The sequence below is a fragment of the Budorcas taxicolor genome, chromosome 11 (assembly GCF_023091745.1).
Source record: "Budorcas taxicolor isolate Tak-1 chromosome 11, Takin1.1, whole genome shotgun sequence".
NCBI classification, from domain to species: domain Eukaryota; kingdom Metazoa; phylum Chordata; class Mammalia; order Artiodactyla; family Bovidae; genus Budorcas; species Budorcas taxicolor.
In genome coordinates, this window is record NC_068920.1 from 49,487,620 (window position 1) to 49,509,113 (window position 21,494).

General features: G+C 39.2%; 1 protein-coding gene across 3 annotated transcripts in view; it reads right to left on the reverse strand.

The window, feature by feature from the left end:
• MAPK14 (mitogen-activated protein kinase 14) overlaps positions 1–21,494 on the reverse strand; it is a 73,453-nt gene that overhangs the window by 21,944 nt on the left and 30,015 nt on the right. For all 3 annotated transcript variants that reach the window (XR_008200105.1, XM_052647786.1, XM_052647787.1), the window contains exons 3-8: positions 18,784–18,842; positions 7,114–7,225; positions 6,325–6,354; positions 5,671–5,718; positions 4,179–4,293; positions 3,553–3,624 (exon numbers count right to left, since the gene is read on the reverse strand). Coding sequence is in view for 2 of the 3 variants with exons in the window: in XM_052647786.1 (XP_052503746.1) it covers positions 3,553–3,624; positions 4,179–4,293; positions 5,671–5,718; positions 6,325–6,354; positions 7,114–7,225; positions 18,784–18,842 (436 nt within the window). In the remaining variant the exon portion in view is untranslated. The remainder of the gene's footprint in view (positions 1–3,552; positions 3,625–4,178; positions 4,294–5,670; positions 5,719–6,324; positions 6,355–7,113; positions 7,226–18,783; positions 18,843–21,494) is intronic.

Here is a 21,494-nt window from a genome sequence, read left to right on the forward strand (position 1 = left end):
AACAATTCCACTTCTAGAAACACAGCCAATGGAAGCCAAAGGGGGAACTCAGACAGGTACCTGTATGTTAGTGTTCACTGTAGCACTACTCACAACAGCCAAAAGGGGGAAACCGCCAAGCGTCTGTAGCATACGAATGGATAAATAAAATATGGTATAGCCACATGAGGGAACAGTATTCAGTCATAAAAAAGAATGAAGTTCTGATCCATGCTACAATATGGATGAGCCCTGAAAACATGCTAAGTGAAATAATTCAGACACAAGAACACAAATATTGTGTGAGCCCACTTAATGTTAAACTTTTAGAATAAATAAATTCATAGAGACAGAAAGTAAAGGAGAGGTAATGAGAGGCTGTGAGAGGGAATAGGAAGTTTTGGGTGCAGCTTCTGTTTGGGGTGATGAAAATGTTTTGGACATAGACAGTGGTGGTAGAGGCACAATTTTATGAATGTAATTAGTGCCACTGGATTGTATACTTTAAAAGGATTAAGATGGTAGAGTTGGACACGACTGAGCAACTGAATTGAACTGAACTGAACTGATGTTTATTTTACCACAATAAAAAAATAAAGTGGCAAATTATATGTGAAAACACTTGACTACAAAAATATTTTTAATTCAGCTTCTAAGTTCCACTGGCCACATTTTAAGTGTTCTATAGCCACCTGTGGCTGGTAGCTACCAGCCACCATACTGAACAGTACATACATAAACTACTTGGAAGACCACACAAAGTTCTATTAGATGGTTCTTATCTAGAAGCTAAAACCACCAGTTTCAAATGCAAGACGAACAATAAATGAGGAAAACAGGGAGAGAACTGTGCATTCAAGTAAAGAGCACATTCTAGAGGCTGCCTCGGCATTCAGCTACATTTTAAAATCATAAATAAGCAGTAGCTCTGTGCCTTTCTGAGCCACAGAAGAGTGTGTGGGGCCAGCACATTCTGCAAAGGTTTTAAGAAAATGAGTTTTAGAAATTAGGAGAATAGGCAGCAAACAGAATATTGGAAAGAAATGGAGACCTGAGTCGGATACATTCGTATCTATCTTTTCTGGGTTCTTATAGCTTCCTCATCTATCAAAACATGGGGCCCGATAGATGTTTCTTAGCATCTTTCTAGATCCCCAAGTGGATAATTCTAGATTCTTAACTTTTATCTCATTGGTACCTAAAAAAAAAAAATAAAAGAGGAAAAACTACTAACTAAGTAACTTTCAGCCTGAAAGATTAAAACTAAAATTCAACTTGGTTAAACTCTAGTTGTACCCAACACTGGATGCACATTAGAATCAACTGGGGACTTGAAAAAGTAACAGAAAACACTTTCCTCTCCCCTTGTCAGGCAATCAAAGCTACATCCACACAGGTGGCAACTGACAAGAAGGGAGTTATGCATATTACAAATACAAATCTTCCAAATTCGAGTTTCCTGATCCAGGAGAACATGTGCCTGAAAAGGAGCCAAGTAGAAAAGAAACAGTGTATTACTAAAATAAAAATTTTGAAAATAATTCTCATGTATTAAAAAGAGAATCTCCTAGTAAAAAGCTTAAATGCTGGGTTTTCTTCCTAAAGCTCACAGAAGGAAAAGAAGTATGCATAAAAAGGAACACTTCTTACAGAGGCCAAAAGTTAGCATTTTAAAAGGGTCAGTCCATCAGTGGGCACCTGTAACTGAGACACATCCAAAGGCACACACAACTGCTTTGAAACCTTTATACCAGTAGCCTGTCAAGGGGATCCATCCTTTACTAGCTGTTAAAAAATTTTAATGAAACAAAAAAGCACAGCCTTTAATGATTTATAAGTAGACAATAAAGCGGGAAGGTGAAGGGAGAAACTCTTCCCAAAGCTCACTGATGAGGATGATGGTTAACATCTACTGGCAGGCCCTGCTCCCAGTCCTTTCCAGATCATCTCACTGAATTCTCACATGAGGTATGTACTATTCATCAGTATTTTACAGTTAAGGAAACCAAGAGACTGAGGTTACACAACTGGCCCAAAGTCAGAGGGCTGGAAGTAAAAGAGCTAAGTAATATCAACCCTGGAAGTCTGATTCCAGAGCATGTGCTCCGAACTAGCATGCTTTACTGTACGTGTCTCTCCACCACTTTGTGTGTCTACGTAGGTATGAGTGTCTGCGACTGACTGTAGATGGAGATTCGGAAATAAAGGAAAGGAAGGGGCAAGAGGAGCAGAGAACCTCAGAGCAGAATGCTCAGGAAGACAGAGTAAAGAATGGGACTCAGAGGAAAGGAAAATTACACACTGTCCCTCATTCTCTTAGCTTAGACTATCATGTGTATGTCAAATTTCTTTTTTTTTGTCAAATTCCTAAGAAACAGGTATAAGGTAAATGAAACAAAGGACAAAGGGGAAACATTAGGTATTAAAATTAGAATCCAGGGATGAGAACGAACAAGGTGAGCCATATAGGTAAATTATACTCTGTATCAATCCAGTAATATTCAGAGGGGAATTGACAGCTGAGGGAAGAGGCTTTTCAGTTCATTAGCAAAGTAGATTCTAGCAGAAGACAGTTAGAATACGTGGATTGATGAAATGAACATCACAGTCACCCCAGAAGCATGATCCCAACTGTAAGCCAGTGAACTGACATTCTGGTTTATAAACTCAGTGTGTCTGCTTAGGTGAGATGCTAAAACAGCTTTTAGGTCTCTAACTGTGATAGAACACAGGGAACGGCCACATCTCTAAATGCTCAACCAAACTGGTGGAGGGTGAGTCATATGAATTTAGCAAAAATCTTCAGATCTAATTCTAGATATAAATTTAAAAATTTTTTCTTGCCTAAACATCTTCCCCAAATGGAACTGATGAGGGTTACGACAAATCACATTTTGATGATATTATTACTAAACTGTGAAATGGGCATGCAGCAGATAGAAAAGGGACTAAAATAAAGGGGTCACGATAAACTATAAACTAGACAATCAATCTGGAAGTAAATTAAAGTTTGGTTACAATCTGGGATAAAAACAAAGTCATGCTGAGGGGAGATAAAGGTACACGACAGGGTGACCTTATCTTCTTGCTTTTATTTGTTTTTAAGCAACAAATATAACAAGTCAGCAAGTGTATCATTACAAGGACCAAATACAGCCTTTTTAATATGTAAACCAAACATAAAAGCAAGACATCCCTGATTTATAAATGGTTATCTTGTGCTCACTGAGTGTTGGTACAGACTAAACCAGTCACTGAGGTCTAGAACTTCTCACCAACATACTCAGTCGCAGAATGGCTGTGGGAAGATTAATAAGGAGCCTGCTGCAAAAAAAGATGACATATGAAAGATTTTAAAGGTTTGCCAGATTATGAGGAACTTTTCCAAATCATACAAGTAAACTGCAGCCTCTTTCTTGGCAAGGCAAGATACTCCGCAGGAGGGCAGATCTCACAATGGACGACAGAAACAAGTAACTTAAAGTCCTTCCAAGAGACAGGTAAAAGCGATACATTTCCACGGACACTAAAATACAGACAAGAAACAAGAACCCAAAACTTTTTAAAGGATACGGTCTGTACCAGGAAACAACGTTCTTCCAGTCAACAGCTCGGCCATTATGCATCCCACAGACCAAATATCAACTGGCAAAATTAAAGAGAAATAAAAGTATATACAAAGTCACTCTTATCAAACTTGGCTACAAACGGAACTATAGCTAGGGCTGAAATACTCTAGTTAATATTTAAGGTATCTGAAGTTCAACACTCATACTCAACGTTTTTATAGAAAAAAATAAGCTAAAACCTTCACCACAATTAAAGGGCTTCATAGGTGAGCTAAGTCAAAACACAGTTATGGCAAAGAGAAATAAGCTGTTCACAAAGGGGCAAAGGTTTCTTACTGGTAGAAATGGTGGATTCTCGCAAGCAATACTGAAAGTCAATATTAATGAACCCAATGTCTTCAGGTAGAATATGAATATGAAAGAATATGTTCAAAATAAGTAAAAAGCCAATTAAATCACAGAGTCTGAGAAAAACTACTTTCTTTGAGCAACTGAAATATCCTCTTTTTGTATGTTTCCTGAGGGAAGAAAAAGAATGTTTCCTCCTACTCCCCCAACTCCACTTCTGGGAACCCCAAATATACCTAACATGGTATCAATAAGGCACTAAGTAACCAGTTCAAGGAGTACCTGTCTGGTTGTAATGCATCCAGTTGAGCATGATCTCAGGAGCCCTGTACCACCTGGTGGCCACATAGCCTGTCATTTCATCATCTGTGTGTCGAGCCAGTCCGAAATCCAAGATCTAATGAGAGAAGAGCAGTCAGGCGCTGAACAGTCCAACTCTTAAGGCTCGTAAAGCTGGGGGGGGGGGGGGGGGGGGAACTGTAGTGCATATTAAAAAGCAAGAGCAACAAAGCATTTGCATAACATATTTCCTGGTCCGTGCTTAGAATGCATGGGGAACACAGCAAGAACTAAAAAAATAATGAAATTACCAAAAAAAAAAAAATGCACTGCTTTGGCACTTATCCAAGAGCAATGAAAATATATGTTCCACACAAACATGAATATTCATAGCGGCTTCACATAGCTCTGAAGGGAAACTGAACCACTTGTGTCTATCAGTTGTTTTGTTTACTTGGCAAGTTGTTTCTGCCTCTTTTGCAATCTCATGGACTGCAGCCTGCCAGGCTCCTCAGTCCATGGTGTTTCCCGATAAAAATACCAGGGTGGGTTGTCATTTCCTTCTCCAGGGGATCTTCCTGACCCAGACCCAGGAATCGAACCCATGTCTCCTGCACTGACAGGTGGGTTATTTATGGCTGAGACACCAAGGAAGCCCTGTCTATAAATAGGTGATAGATAAACAAATTGCAGTTCAGTCATAAAATGGATCTACTTGGCAACAAAAAGGAAAAAACTACTGATACACACAATACAGATGGATCTCAATAATATTACACTAAGCAAAAGTCAGACACACACAGAAAAATACTGTATGAAACTCCAGAAAAGATAAATCTACAGTGCCAGAAAGCAGACTAGTGGTCGTCTGAAGTAGGCGTAGAAGGGTGGGGACTAGCTAGGAAGGGGCACAAGGGAACTTTCTGGAGTGATGGACATGTTCTTTATCATAATTGTGCTGGTTACAGAGCTATAAAAATTTGTCACATGTACACTTAAAATGTTGCATTTTATTGTAAATTTTGTTTCCAAATAATTGAGTAAAATGAGAAATGAAACAAAGAAAAAAATTCCAGAGCTGCTTGCTCTTTACAGATTATCTCCTGTTTGAAGTATTTTGAAAGAGTGGGTTTCTGCCCTTTTTTTCTCTTAGAAACTGACATAATCCCATAATTATTTCAAGAGGACTGCTTTCTTGGTGTTCATACTATAATTTTCCTTTTTTTTATCACTAATATATTAAATTTCTAATTTAACTTCATTTTAGAATGAAAACAAGATACCTGATACTACCTTCAATATCACTCAAACTAAAGCTTACTAAATCTCCAGTTTAAATTTCAAAGTCTAATGATATTTCTAAGGACAAGACAATATGAATTTCCAGATAAAAAGTCATGGCTTTATAAACTCATTCCCTTTATAAACTTGCCTGGCTAGTCAAACATATAATTACAAAGTGGAACAAACAATTACCAATGTCACTTTATCCTACCTTCAGCTCACAGTCTTCATTCACAGCTAGATTACTAGGTTTTAGGTCCTAGGAAGCAAGAGAGGACAGGAACAACTTTATGATGCTTGGTAAATTCTCTCCCTAAAGGTAACAATGAAAAGCTAAACATAAAAGACTTGATCCAGCTATGAACAATTTCCGTTCTATAGTCACTGCTGCTGCTGCTGCTAAGTCGCTTCAGTCGTGTCCGACTCTATGCGACCCCATAGACGGCAGCCCACCAGGTTCCCCCATCCCTGGGATTCTCCAGGCAAGAACACTGGAGTGGGTTGCCATTTCCTTCTCCAATGCATGAAAGTGAAAAGTGAAAGTGAAGTCGCTCAGTCATGTCCGACTCTTAGCGACCCCATGGACAACGGCCCACCAGGCTCCTCTGTCCATCGGATTTTCCAGGCAAGAGTACTGGAGTGGGGTGCCATTGCCTTCTCCGTCTATGAGGTCACTACCTAGTTCTAATTAGCCTTAAATAGGTAAAACAAAACAAAAAAATCTATACATCCTCTTTCTTTAATTAGTTTAAACCTAGAGTAAAGTTGCAATCAGTCAATATTTCAATGGCTAAAATACTTAGACTAGGATCTTGCTATCTCCCCACCGACCATCCCAATAATGTAATCAAAATACAATACCTACCCTGTGAATTATGTCGGCTGAATGTATATACTGTGAAAAAGCACACAAACACACAAAAATAATCAGTGAAAGAAAAAGTTATCTCCAACCTCCTATCATACTATATGACATATCTGAAGTGCATTTTTACTTTTTTATGAGTCAGTAAGAAATGTTAGGATTAAGAGTAGGATTAGAAATCAGAACAAGTAATTCTCAGCAGTCTATACTCTGACCATAACTATGATTTCTATACCATCAACTCTATTCATAGAGCTGCAGTATGAGCAAAATAGAGCTTTCAACAAGGACTCAAAGCTGCTAAATATTAAAGCTGGTTTAATTTAAAAACATTGTTTATCTGCCCCTTCTACAGGGGCAGATAACCCCTTTGAGGATATTTCCCCCCTTTTAACCCCCAAATTAACCCCTTTGAGGATATTTTCAAAATTTCAACATGATACTCAACAGATATCAGATTACATTGAAAATTATTATTCTTTAGATGTAATAATGAAGAGACCTTAACTCTCAGACATGCCTATATAGAAGTATCACGGGGGTGGAACGATATGAGGTCTAGACTTGCCTTAAAATAATCCAGAGTTTAGGGGAATAAGAAAGGAACAAGATGGGCTGTATGTTGGTAACTGTGGTTGCTGAGTAAACACAGGGGTTCATTATACTATGATTGTACTTGTGATTATTGTATTTGAAATCTTCCATAAGAAAAGTCTTGTTTGTTTTCCCTTAAGCCCTAAATAGAAGGGAAAGAGGGAGAATTCATTTCTGAAAATTATTAGTCTGTACCTTGAGACCTCTGAGAATCTGGTAGATAAGGAACTGAACGTGGTCATCTGTAAGCTTCTGACATTTCACGATGTTGTTCAGATCTGCTCCCATGAGATGGGTCACCAGGTACCTAAAAATTAATGGAGAGTTACACAATAATCCAGAACCTTAAGAAAGCTCTGATCTTCATAAGACTATCAGAAGTCCACTCAATAAGTACCACAGTGACAGCTAAAAGCTTAGTAACTATTGATGGGGGGCTCATTTTCAACATCACTGTTCTAACTTTACTGCCTGTCGTCTATTTTTCTAAAAATGTTTATACTTGTTTCAACTTGCCATCTTTTCCTAGGTTCTCTAAAGACAAGAGAAAAAAAAAAAAGGCAGGGACTTCCATGGTGGTGGTGGTGGTGGTGGTGGTGGTGGTGGTGGTGGTGGTGGTGGTGGTGGTGGTGGTGGTGGTGGGGTGGCGGCTTCTCTGGTGGCTCAGTTGGTAAAGAATCTGCCTGCAATGCAGGAGACCTGGGTTTGATCCCTGGATTGGGAAGATCCCCTGGGGAAGGGCATGGCAAAACAGCATGACAACCTACTCCAGTATTCTTGTCTGGAGAATACTATGGACAGAGGAGCCTGGCGGGCTACTGTCCATTGGGTCACAAAGAGTCAGACATGACTGAATGACTAACACTTTCACACTTTCTGTGGTGGTAGAGTGGATGAAAATCTGCCTGCCGATGCAGGGGACACGGGTTGGATCTGTGGCCCAGGAAGATCCCACATACTCTGGGCAACTAAAGCCTGTGAGCCGTAACTACCGGAGCCTGCGGGCCGAGAGCCTGTGCTCCACAGCAAGAGAAGCCACTACAATGAGAAGCCTGTGTATCACAACGAAGAGCAGCACCTGCTCACCACAAGTAGAGAAAGTCCTAGTGTAGCAACAAAGACCCAGTGCCACCAAAAGTAAAAATAATTATTAAAGAAAAAAAGAAAAGATGGAGATTAGAATGACATACGTGTTTGCATCAGTTTTCTCAAAAACAATATTATTGCATGAGAAATGTACACTATAACTAAATGCATGGCCATATTTTTAAACCGACTGTTACATTTTCCAGTTCATATTTCAGGGTCTAAAATAGGAGTATCGTCAAAGAAACTTATTTACAAAACAGAAACAGACTCACAGACATAAAAAACAAACTTATAATTACCAAAGGCAGGGGGGAGGGATAAATTAGGAATTTTTGGATTAGCAGATACAAACTACTATATATATCTGAATCACTTTGCTATCTACCGGAAACTAATACAACATTGTAAATTAACTACACTTTGGTTAAAAAAAATAAAAAGTATCTTTAAATTTTCAAATTATAACTCTCCTTCTGTTTTAGGAATGACTGGAAAAAGGATGCTGGCCACTGACAATATTCCTGCACTTACTTTAATGAAATATTTTATCTACAAGTAAGTCAGGCATTCTAGAACTTCTCACAGGTGCGGCGCTGGGTATTTTTTTATCCTGTCCTCACATCACAGGATTAGGGAATGATCACATTCAAGCCCAACAGGTTTACCACAGATATTCTAGATGCCCTACCCAACTCATTAGTGTATCACACTATGGGAACATAAAAACCACAGTTAGTACTAAACAAGTGGAAATTTAAAAAATTCGGTTAGGTTTTATTTATTAAAAGAATCATTACTCATTCCTGAGGCAGAATGTATATCAGCTGAGCTATTAAAAAAGAGGCTAATTTCATTTCTTTTCAATTACTATGTTTTTTAACATGTTTTTTTGTCTGTTTGTTTTAGGCCACCACATGGCTTATGGGGATCTTAGTTCCCCAGCCAAAGACTGAACCCAGGGCCTTGGTAATGAAAGCATGGAGTCCTAACCACTGGATCACCAGCAAATTCCATTTTTATTTTTTGATAAATTTGGAAGAAAAGAAACCAAGCCAGCAATTTAAATATACTATTAATGTCTTACATGGCTATATATGTGTATGACCTGTCTTCACACACACCCCACTATATTTATTACTTTCTTTCCTCAAACAAGAATTTTTTTTTTTTTTCTATTTCTTAATTTCACTGTTCGGCTATTACGGTCAGTTCACAATTTCATAAAGAGCAATAGGACTCAGCATAGATGTAACCTTAAGTAAGATTTTAGCACTTCATATATATATATTTTATTTAAAGATTCTTAATTAATTATTTATTGTATTTTTGGCTGCACTGGATCTTTGTGGCTGTGCCTGGGATTTCTCTCGCTGCAGCAAGCGAGGCCTACCCTCTTTAGTTGCAGCGTGCAGGCTTCTCACTGCGGTGGCTTCTCTTGCAGAACACGGCCCCAGAGCACAGGTTTAGTAGTTGTTGTGCACGGGCTTAGCTGTTCCGTGGCATGTGGAATCTTCTGGACCAGGGATCGAACCCATGTCCCCTGCACTGCAAGGTGGATTCTTAACCACTGGACCACCAGGGAAGTCCAGCACTTCATATTTTTAAAACTTGCATGTTTGTTTATATTGCCTTGAGGAAAGATAACTCTAAATGTCATTTTAACTATGCTGGATGTTTTGAAATGTTTTCCTCAAGGGTGTTCTGACTTAAGAGATGTTCCAAGCTCAACATAACATAACCAAAGGAATTAGTGCTTATTCTATGCCAACCACTATTTATTATGCCTGTGTCTCATACACTCTTCCCAACAAGTCTGTAAGTTTTATTAGTATTACCATTTTGCAAAGGAAGAAACACAGACAAAACAAGTATATATTATCTGTTCAAGGTTAAAAGAGTGGTCATGTCAGGGGCTGAATCCAAAACTGTCTGATCTCAAAGACCACGATCTTAAATCACGGCCCATACAGCCTCCAAGTTCTTCTAGATGACACAGAATTTTAGTCAAGAGAATGATTTAAGTTCTACAAATATTGCAATATTCCATCCTAATCAATCACTGTATTTTTAATCCCAAATTGATACACAATCCAGCAAATATGAGAACACTGTGAAAAACTGGTTAATACTGTGGAAACAAGACTTCCTGCAGAAAATCTGGAATAATAGTTGCTATACCCATAATACCAATTATAAAAATTTGCAAGACTCAGGTTAAGGAAAAGGGAATCCAACTTTTGTTTTATAAGACTGTTTTGCAAATAATTACATTTTATGACATTGAATAGTGAGAGGGTTATTCTATCAACTTTCAAAAATATTGTATTTTTGAGGAGAAAAGGTAAACAGAAGAAATGCTGGTCTGTGTGATTCTAACTAGAATCTATCTTAATTTGCCTTGAAATAAAACCTAAAGATCTTAAGCCTATAATGGCAGTGCTAGTTCAGAAAGGTGTTAAGCAGTATCACCAAAGCAAACATAGTAATTTTAAGTCTAAGTATTGTGTTTAAATAGTTACCAACAAGTCAAGAAATTCTATACAGTCAGAAGACCACTGACTGCACAGCCTAAAAGAGAGTATGCTTTTGGTTGGAATATTCCACCACTATGTAATGCCCTTTAAATGCCCTTCCATCAGAGACCGCGCCCATTTTATCACTAAAATTTCCAGACAGCGAGAGACTGTCAAGACATTATGTAAGTACATAAGGTTAATCAGTCTATACAGTAATAATTGTCAAACACTGCTGCTAGGCTCCAGTCAAACCAACTGAACCACATTATTCGTGGCAGACCTGTCTGGCAAGAACTAACCTAATCACTACATGTTGTTTCCACGAAGCCCAGAAGACCAATCCAAGACAACCAATTGTCAAATTCCAACTCATCACATATAGTAAGGTTTTCGAAATACATTTTGCAACAGTGGACAAAAGCAAGTGTCATGAAAAGTTACTGAATGCTTATGGAAGACATGTCAACTTTTAAAAGTAGTGAACAAGGGAGTGCGATGAAAATGTAGGTAGGCACATTTTAAATAAGTCAATCCCAAAGGAGCATTAATAGATGCCACATAATTTCTACACTATTAGTCCCTGGGAAGCAAATTTAATTACATTTTAGTCAAGATGTGCCTATTATAGTTGGTATTCATGCATGCATACGTGCTCAGTGGCTTCAGTCATGTCTGACCCTTTGCGACCCTATGAATTGTAGCCCACCAGGCTCCTCTGTGGGATTTTCCAGGCAGAATGCTGGAGTGGGTTGCCATGCTTTCCTTCAGGGGATCTTCCCAACCCAGGGATCGAACCTGTGTCTCTTACATCTCCTGCACTGGCAGGCAAGCGCCACCTGGGAAGCCCCACTGGTGTTCATACACTTCCAATAATTAAATCCAACCAACAGCTGGAAAGCTATCTAGTTCCCCCACATTTAAAAAGGAATTAAGTAAGTAGGACTTTATCAGGCTGAAGACTGAAAATATGATTTCACAGCCCGATGATACAAATTCTGCTTGCCACTTTTCTTGGGAAGATGGTCTCCTTTAAACTATGAAAAGCATAAATGATCATTTCTCAAAGTGAAATGTACTGTTAACAACAAAAAGGCAGAACTCTACAGTACGTGGTTTCCAGGACTCTAGACAGCACTCCTTTCAGACCTTCGTTTATTAATCGCTTCTTGGAAAACATACAACTGTCAAGACTCCTACCCTACTGCCTCCACTCCCCCGCCTTTAAAGCATAATACAATCAGAAAGAACCTATGTAGAAAAAAATCTATAGTTTGGCATGTCTACTTCTGTCAGCCCTATTTGACAAAGAAATTATCAGAAAGGGAAAGAAGCATATCCATATTAAAACAAAGTATTTAAAATAATCACAAGGATTGACAATTTGTAATGACATGCTTCTGAAATACATCCAATGATTCTTGGATGAAAACAGCAGATAGAGTGATTCTATAAAAATGAAAACTAGATCATCTCACTCTTCTCAAAAGGCTTCTCTTTCACTTAAAGACAAACTTCCTTTAAGCAGCAGATAACCCCATACACGAACCAGGATCTTGTTCCCAATAATCTGTCTCCTTTCTTCATCTGCTTCTCTCCGCTGCTCTCACTTAGCTCCACAGTGCCCTCACTCCAGCCACGCAGGCCCCCTTGCTGCAACTCCAATGCAGCACGCAGTCTTCTGCCTCAGGGCCTTTGCACTGGCTCTTCCCTCTGCCTGGAATGCTCTTCTCCCACATATCTGCAAGTCTAATTTTTGTACTTCTTCAAATTTTTCCTTAAAATTCACCTTCTCAATGAGGTCTATCCTTACCACCCCTTTTAAAATTGTATCTCTCCCCCTGCCCTCACATGCCCAATATTCCTCTTCCCTGTTCTACTTTTCTTCTTGTCCATAGCATTATGGCCTGCTAAATGCTATCTCATTTCCTCCTTTACGTGCTCATTGTTTACTGCTATCTATCTGTACAATGTTCAAGGAGGACAGGGCTCTTTTTTGTTTGTGTAATATCTAAAGTACCTAAAAACACTGTCTAGCAGATATCAGGCACTCAATTACCACTGAATTGAATGACCCAGAACAACTCATATAGCATTACTAGTAAAACCAGGCAAGGGCATATCTTATTGAGATACTCATGCCAAAGATCTTATCTGGTAAGCAGACCAGACTGTTCTAAAAGCACCAGCAGCCAGGTAGGCAGCTTAGCCAGTTTATTTCACAACAAACTACTCTCCTCATTTGAAATGGAGATTACTGAAAGGTGCCCCCTACATTACCTACAACAAACAAACCAGACTCAAAATGTTACCGTATGGTCTATATTCCAGGATAAAACAAAAAAGTTAGTCAAAAGAGAAGGCACTGGGCATGCATTCAGACAACTAGATTGCCAACGAGTCATAAACTAGAAAGCACAAGGTTATTCATTCATTCAACTGCTCCATCAACAAACCCTTATTGTCGAGCACTGGGAGTACCACAGTGGAAAAGATGCAGAGTTTAGACGGGAGGAAGGCATACATACACGTGCAATAGAGCGTGATTAGAGCTATAAGGGGGCGTCAAGGACCTGGAGAACACAGGGAGGGCTACGACCCAGGATTATGAAGCAAGTCATCAGGGAAAGTTTTCTTGAGGGTCTCAAACTGAAAGCCAGACCTTGAAGCTGCTTTACCTCTTTACAACAGCTAATCTGAGAAAAAGAGGGCATCTTACTGATTGTATCAGACAAAAATGAAACGGTATTGTCTTAAAGGATGCATAATCTGTTTAGATTTCAAAGGTAAGTCCGTGACGACACCTACATGCTCTACCAACTCTCTATGCTCATTTTAGCAGACCTCTCTGATAAGGATATAAATTTTAAATATAACTGTCAATACAGCTAACTCATTCATCTTTCTCCCAGATTGCTTCTGTTCCTGTATTACATATCTTGAGCACGCAACCTATTTTCAAAGAATAAGTATTTCGGTAAGTTCAAGCCACTGGGCTAGGAATTTCTTTCAGTGATGGAGGAAAGCCCTATTTCCAAGCAGACAATGCCAATTAGTCAAATTAGGAAAACAACTGTCCTCTGCTACACACATACACACATATACAAAATCAGAATTTAGTAACACAATGTTTATCCAAGAACAAAGGAAAAATTAAGGGTTATCTACTCCTTTAATTGTCTCCATTTCACAGAAATCTCTTTTTTCTGTATAATTTATACATTTCCTTCTTTGACTATCTGGAATGTTTCAAGCTCTACACACAATCCTTACTCATCTGTTTCTTCAAATACAGTTATTACCTTCTTTAAAGGTTTTCCTCCACTAAGGTTCTCTCATGGTCTGAGATCACTTAAAACCCTGTACACTGCTATGACAGGGTACAATTTGGCCAATTTGACTTTGTCCTTTAAGTTATTGTAGGTAAGCATTTATGCTTCATCTTATTATTGAGACAATATGCAACTAAAGGCCTTTAGTTTTGATATCATATCTATTCAAGAAGGATCAGCAAACATCCAAATAATAGAGCTCCAGATCAATAAAAATGTAGTTAGAAATACAGCCAAAAAGAATTAAGATATGTACAATTTTATTTGTGGTGTTAAATAGTTCAGTTCATCTCTCTCAATTTCTGAAAATGTGTAACTACTAAAGACTCAACTAGAAAGAAAATAAACTCCCTGCTCTAATAATAGAGCTTACAAGCTAGAGGGAGAAGACAGAGAATAACACACACATGATGATAAAATCTGCTAAGAACAAAGTAGCATAAGGAGTAGGCCCTCACAGTATAGTGTTTCAGCAAGGATGGTGATGGGGAAAAAAGCTTCTGATGAAATGACCTTTCATAGAGTCTTGAAGGAAATGAAGGAGCCAGTCATGTGGATATATGGGGAGAGTGTTTCGAGTCAACACTAGAAACCCAGGCAAAGGTCCTACTGAGAACATGGATGTCTGTATTCAGGGAAGAACAGAGAAGCCAGAGCGGCTGGAACGGAGAGAGTGAGTGGGGAAAGTACTGGATGAGGTCAGAGAGTGTACAGGAGCAAAACTCATGCAGGATCTTTCAGAACTACCACCCTCTATTTTGTTTGGTCATTTACATTGCTCTTCTCTCCAATTAACAAGAGTCTCAATCTATCAAGGATCACGTCTATTTTATTTGCTACATTCTCCAGAGAATGAATACTTAAATACAAATCTAGAAATGTCCTTTACCTATTCAGTATAATCAGCAACTTTTACACTGATACAAAAGGCTACACCTAGTGGTTGAACAATCATTTTTAGTTAGTGGAAGGTTAAATAAACTAGGTAATTATCTGTCCATTGGCTTTCACTAAAACAATGGCTGCTGACTGACCCTGTTATAGGTCTTCTGCTAAATCACAGTAGAATCGAAAATCTCACTTCCACACCTCTTTTCACCAACAGAGATAAGGAACTGTAGCAAGGGGAGTAACAAACCCTGGATGGGAAGCTGTAAAATAAGGGGGGAAATGGCAGAAAATAGTATGCAAAGACTTGGCTATTTCAAGATTCTGGATTTCTATTGGCAAGTAAATATTTGCAGAATGCATAAGGCATATACAGGGCTTCCCTTGTGGCTCAGACGGTCAAGAGTCTGGCTACAATGTGGGAGACCTGGGTTCGATCCCTGGGTCAGGAAGATCCCCTGGAGAAGGAAATGGCAATCCACTCCAGTATTCTTGCCTGGAGAATCCCAGGGACGGGGGAGCCTGGTGGGCTGCCGTCTATGGGGTCATAAAGAGTTGGACACAACTGAGTGACTTCACTAAGGCATATGCATGCCACCTCCTTCCAAATATTACCATCAAGAAGCAAACAGAAATGTCCAAATGATAGCTAATCATTAAAAATATCTAGCTATATCTTATAAAATTTTGTAATCTGTACAACCATCACATGGCAGTCAAGAACAACTTGGTGGACTCATCTTCTAACTCCACATTTTCCAAACGCCAGGTTTATCTATCAGATTCCGTAACTGAACATCCTTCTAACGATCAGAACTCACCACCTATTTATCATTCCCTTCTCAAAAGTATAGTCTTACAGATGAAAGTATGCAGGGTGCCTAAATTCACAAGAAATGTAAAATTCAGTAAAAAGTTGAAGTGCATGATAAATGAAAAGTGCTAACTGAAATGTAAAGAGACAAATACACATAACACATGATTTAAAGCCAACTATAAATATGCAAAATAGAGATTTTAATTAGCACAGAAAATTCTTGTTCAAAATTACTGCCTGCTCTAAACATGGCAGCCTGCAGAATCATTTGAGCCTTCAGTTTGATTTGGCCAAAATACTGGGTCTTTGTTTATGCTATTTTAATGTGCATTTGAATGCGTTTAGGAAGTGCAGGTATTGTGTTGCATAACACTGAGCCCAGGTTATGCCAGTTTTCTAAAAGTATTTAAATCTGCACACTCTGCAACTGTCAGTGAAGATGTCTGACCTCTTGTGCAAATTCCGAAATGACTCTGAAAAACACTGAAATAACCACAGTCTTAAAAAAGCACTAATTTTTTTCTCAGTGATACATACATCATAAAAAGATAACAATGAAACATTTCCCAAAGATATCCTTTAGGTTCATCATTATATTTTCAGAGATTCTCTGGGATTGAAAACACTTGAGAAGTGAACCGCCCCAATTTTCATCCTTTTACAGACATTAACGGGGACCCAAAGAGGCAAAGTGACTTGTCCAAGGTCTTATAGCCAACTCTTAAACTGGCTCCAAAAGTGTCTAACTTATTTCCCCTAACAAGATTTTGATTTCATCAGGGAAAAGACCAGTGTTTCTGATTTTCCTGAGCCCTGTTCTAACACTCTGCTCAGCAAGTATTCAACACACAGTACTGAGATTCGCTCCCAACAGGTGAACTAAGATCTTGTTTATAAAGAATCATGACCCAAATCACACGGTGCTGTATGTCAGTTATATCTCAATAAAGCTGGAAATTAATAAGTAAATAGAACCTCACTACCATTAAGTAGAAAGAATAGATTCCTGCTTGGTATTTGTCGAATGAATGAAGAAATAAATGCAACTTCTGTTCAATGGGCATGCTTGTAGTCAATGGGCCTTCAAATGGATAAAGAGCCAACAGGCCCTACAATGGATAAAACTTAACCTCTCAAAGACACAAGCCTTATATGCTTGTTGACACAGGAAAAACAGGCTCATAATCCAATTTCATATGCCTGAGAGAGGCAAAATACAGGATTAGCCCAGGTCAACAAATCAATTCCTTTCTTAAAAAAAGAAAAAATCAATCCTCATCACACCTAACATTTTGAGCTAGAGCTCAATTCTGATTCAAATGTTTTCCAAGTATATTATTAATACTTTAGCAATTTTTCCACACGTAGAATACAAAAAATCATCATTCCTAGGGCAGTGAGAATACACTGTAACATATTATAATGGTGTGACATTATACACTTGTCTAAATCCACAGAATGTACAATACTAACAGTGACTCCTACAATAAACTATGAACTCTGGGTAATTATGATGTGTCAAATAGCTTCATTCTTGGTAAAAAAAATATGTATTTTTACATATATCATTCTTGTTGAGTGATGCTGATAATGGGGAAGGCTCTCAATTTTGTGGTAAAGCTAAAGCTGCTCTAAAAAATTAATTCCTCAAAAAAGTAAAAATTAATCAATGTAAAAAAAAAAAGCAGCACTGCAATATTCTCTTTTCCAAGCACAGTCTACAGCAGGACTCAACAACTTGCAACTCACATGCCCCTGCCTGGGGGGCATCCAGTAAGGAGGCTTTATAGTAATGTCAAGCAGGGCTCAGGAAGCACAGATGTTCTTAGTTATTATCTTTTTTCCCCCTCCTTTGCTTGAGTCTCAAACTTTCATCAGCAGGATCAAGGTTAATGTGGGTGGGAGTTCTTGCACTTAGACCAGATTCCCCTTTTCTCATCGTCCACTCTCAGTCATATCACATTCCAACTAACCTCAAGTGGTGGGAAATGTTTTGTTATCTTTCTTCCTTCTATATTTAATATTCTACATTTCTTTTCCCCTTTCATTAGACAGAACACACAAGCTCAAACATAGTATATCTCCCCCACCCGCCAAGCTTGCTCTCTGGGAAATGGGCACCTGGCCTAGGATAAGGGAAGGAGAAAGGGACTCAGGATGGGTGGAGTTAAGTTCATCCTCGGCATCAACAGAGAGCAGAGACTGTGGGCGGGCAGCCAGGATCTGCAGTTTCTCACAACAGTCATCCTTTCCAGTAATACCAAAATTTCAATAAGACAGAATGTGTAACTCTGAATTCAAGGTGTTCCTTCCCTCTTATGGTATAGCGTATCTGTGAATTGGGGACCAGAGGGAGGTATGCTAATTCAGATTTCGGGAAAGGAGCAATAGAGAACTCACACAGGTGCGACTCCCACAATACCTTCTAGAATCTATCGTGCATTCACACACGTGCAGCCTGGGCATGTGAGAGCATTACTGCCCCATGTGAGGGCACTCTTGCCAGTGGAGTCAGGAGCCGGTAAGTAAATGCTCCCATCTGAGCGGCGTTCCATACAGCTTTCTACAAGACCTTGGTAATTCTCATCCCAGCTGCCCACAATGGTGACCAACTTAATAATGTATCCTCATAGCAGCTTTCTCTCCCTCCCTGTTTCATTCTCCCTAGATGCTGACTACTGGTTCCTGAGAATCTCAGGCCCTGCTTTCCAGGTGTCCCAGGCTAAAACAATAGAGATGGTCACAAAACTGGGACAATCAGCACTATCTATCAGCTGTCTAAACTCGCGACGCTGGCCCCTTGTCCCTGAACAGAAATACAGTACCTCAAAGATCAGCATGTATTCCCCATAGGGTAAAAGAAATGGAAGAAACCATATGCAACGGGGCTCCACTACATTTCCTGATGTAAACATGTCCTTTTTAAAGCTAGGACAGATGATTTGAGAATAAAAATCATGCTCAAAACTCCCTATACTCTTCACCATGGAATTCTTGCCAGAACCCACCACTGTCTCTCCAAATAGGGCACAACGTGCCTGAGATGATGAAAATACTAATATATATCACCCAAATACACTCTTCTGTATCCATCCCCCATCCCTCAGAAGAGCTGGGTGAGGAATAAAGAATCTAAATCTAATACTGTAAAGTGGTTCAGGAGTAAAAATGGGCTGGTAATCTTCAAACTCTAGCTGAGGAAGGCAAACACAAGAGATGCACTCACACATCATTGAATTCCTCCAGAGACCTCGCAGGTGTGAAAACATCCAACAGACCAATCACCTGTAATAAAACATAAAAATCAAACAGTAAATAAATATTGAACTTATTCACCAGGTCTCAGTTAGTTATTTTAATAGGAAATAATTCTTATTAAATCCTGCTCCTAGTTCAGTAACGTCACATCCTCATATACTTAATGACTCCAATTCATTTTTAACCCAAACTATGCTTTTGCTTCTTACTTGTCAAACATCACTTTTCATAATAAACCATTAAAATCGTCATGTCTTTAGAATTTAGTCACATATAGCCATTAGCTTATCAGGAAGCAAAAAGATTTAGGACTCAGCTTACACATGCACTAATAGTTTAACATTATCAGAAAAAAGTTGTGCTTTTACAACTGTTGCTATAGTATCAGTTTTCTTTTAAAAATATTATTATTCAATAAAAATTACTATATACTCTTCAAAACTGACATTCTAAAGCCCCAATATGTCCTCTTAGTATATTCTTGGTACTATTCTTATAACATTCTTAAGATCATTTTTTTTATTTTTTAAAAATTCATTTATTGGGACTTCCCTGATGGTCCAGCAGTTAAGAATCTGCCTTCCAATGCAGGGGACTCGGGTTCGTTCCCTGCTTGGGGAACTAAGGTTCCATGTGCTGTGGGGCAACTGAGCCCTGGGGCCACAGCAAAAGATCCCGCATGCCTCAGTGAAGATCCTGCCTCAACTACGGCCCAGTGCAGCCAAATAAATAAATATATGTTTTAAAAATTAATTTATTTACTTTGACTGCCCTGGGTCTTCACTGCTGTGGGTGGGCTTTCTCCAGTTGCAGCAAGTGGGGGCTACTCTTTGTGGCTTCTCCGTGCAGCGGTTTCTCCTGTTGCAGACCAACAAGAAGCCCTTGAGCTCTCAAAGACTGCAGCAGCTGTGGCTCGCAGGCTGCATATCGAGGACTCAGAAGTTGTGATGCATGGGTGTTGTATGCGGCATGTGGAATCTTCCCTGCTCAGGGATGAAACCCATGTCCTCTGTATCAGCAGGCAGATTATTAACTACTGGACCACCAAGGGAAGTCCCAAGGTAATTCCCTTAATCAGTATCAGGTATTTAGATCAGACTATAAAAATGGAAGGAAAAAAAAAAGCTAACTTTACACAAAGAAAAAACAAAGAGCTACTTAAGACTCAGTAACCCACTGTCTTTGAGCAGTTTTTCTGGTCATGGATTTATGCTGATTAATCCGCTGGAGAAGGAACAGGCTACCCACTCCAGTATGCTTGGGCTTCCCTGGTAGCTCAGCAGGTAAAGAATCCGCCTGCAATGCAGGAGACCTGGGTTCGATCCCTGGGTTGGGAAGATCCCCTGGAGAAGGGAACGGCTACCCCCTCCGGTATTCTGGCCTGGAGAATTCCATGGACGATATAGTCCATGGGGTCGCAAAGAGCTGGACATGACTGAGTGACTTTCACTCATTCAATCCACACTTACCATACCCCTCTTCCCCAGTTCCTCCTGAAACCCAGACGACACATTTCTACAAAGCTAGGCACTAAGAAGGCAAGCAAGACACATAATTCATGTGTAATATGCCCAGCAAGATTTAAGAGTATCTGGAAGTGAAACAAACAAAAGCTAAATGGTCTTCATGAAAACTGACCCATAACTGCAGACTCCTTAGCAAGCTGCTCTAACCAACCAAGCTAAATAACAGCTCTAAAAGTAAAATATACTAACACTCAAAATATAATCATGAAAAAGAGCCTTCTAATCAGAAAGTTATGCCATTCAACCAAATACCAATTTTTAAAACTAATTTCAACTACAGACTGAACCCAAAAGGGAAACAAACTAAAAAAAGGCCCTGGAAAGCCTTTGCATCTTTTTCCAAAGGAAAGATAGTTATCAATCATCTTCTTATTCAGACAACTGTACATAAGAAAACCAAAATTATCTACAATAGTACTATCCATTATCACTAACACTAATATTTTGAGATACTTCGATTTTTCTGATGTACATAAATTAAACTGGAGTAATACTACGTATGATTTTATACCCTGCCTTGTCACTTAACATATGACTATTCTCACGTCCTCAACTGTTTTTCAATCGGGTTTCCCTGGTGGCTCAGTGATAAAGAATCCACCTGCCAATGCCAGAAACATGGGTTTGATCCCTGATCCAGCACAATCCCCCATACTGTGGAACAACTAAAACCATCAACTGTTCAATACTCAGCCTTCTTTATGGTCCAACTCTCACACTCGTGGGCTTTCCTGGTGGTTCAGTGGTAAAGAATCCGACCTCCTATGCAGGAGATGCAGGTTTGATTCCTGGGTCAGGAAGATCCCCTGGAGAAGGAAATGGCAACCTACTCCAGTATTCTTGCCCAGGAAATCCCATGGACAGAGGAGCCTGATGGGCTGCAGTCTATGGGGTTGCAAGAGTCAGACAAAGCAACTAGACTCACACCCTTACATGACTACAGGAAAAAATCATAGCTTTGACGATACAAACCTTTGTTTGCAAAGTTATGTCTCTGCTTTTTAATACGCTGTCTAGGTTTGTCTAATGAGCAAGTGTCTTTTAATTTCATGGCTGCAGTCACCATCTGCAGTGATTTTGGAGCCCAAGAAAATAAAATCTGACATTGTTTCCACTTTTCCACAATTATTTGCCATGAAGTGATGGGACCAGA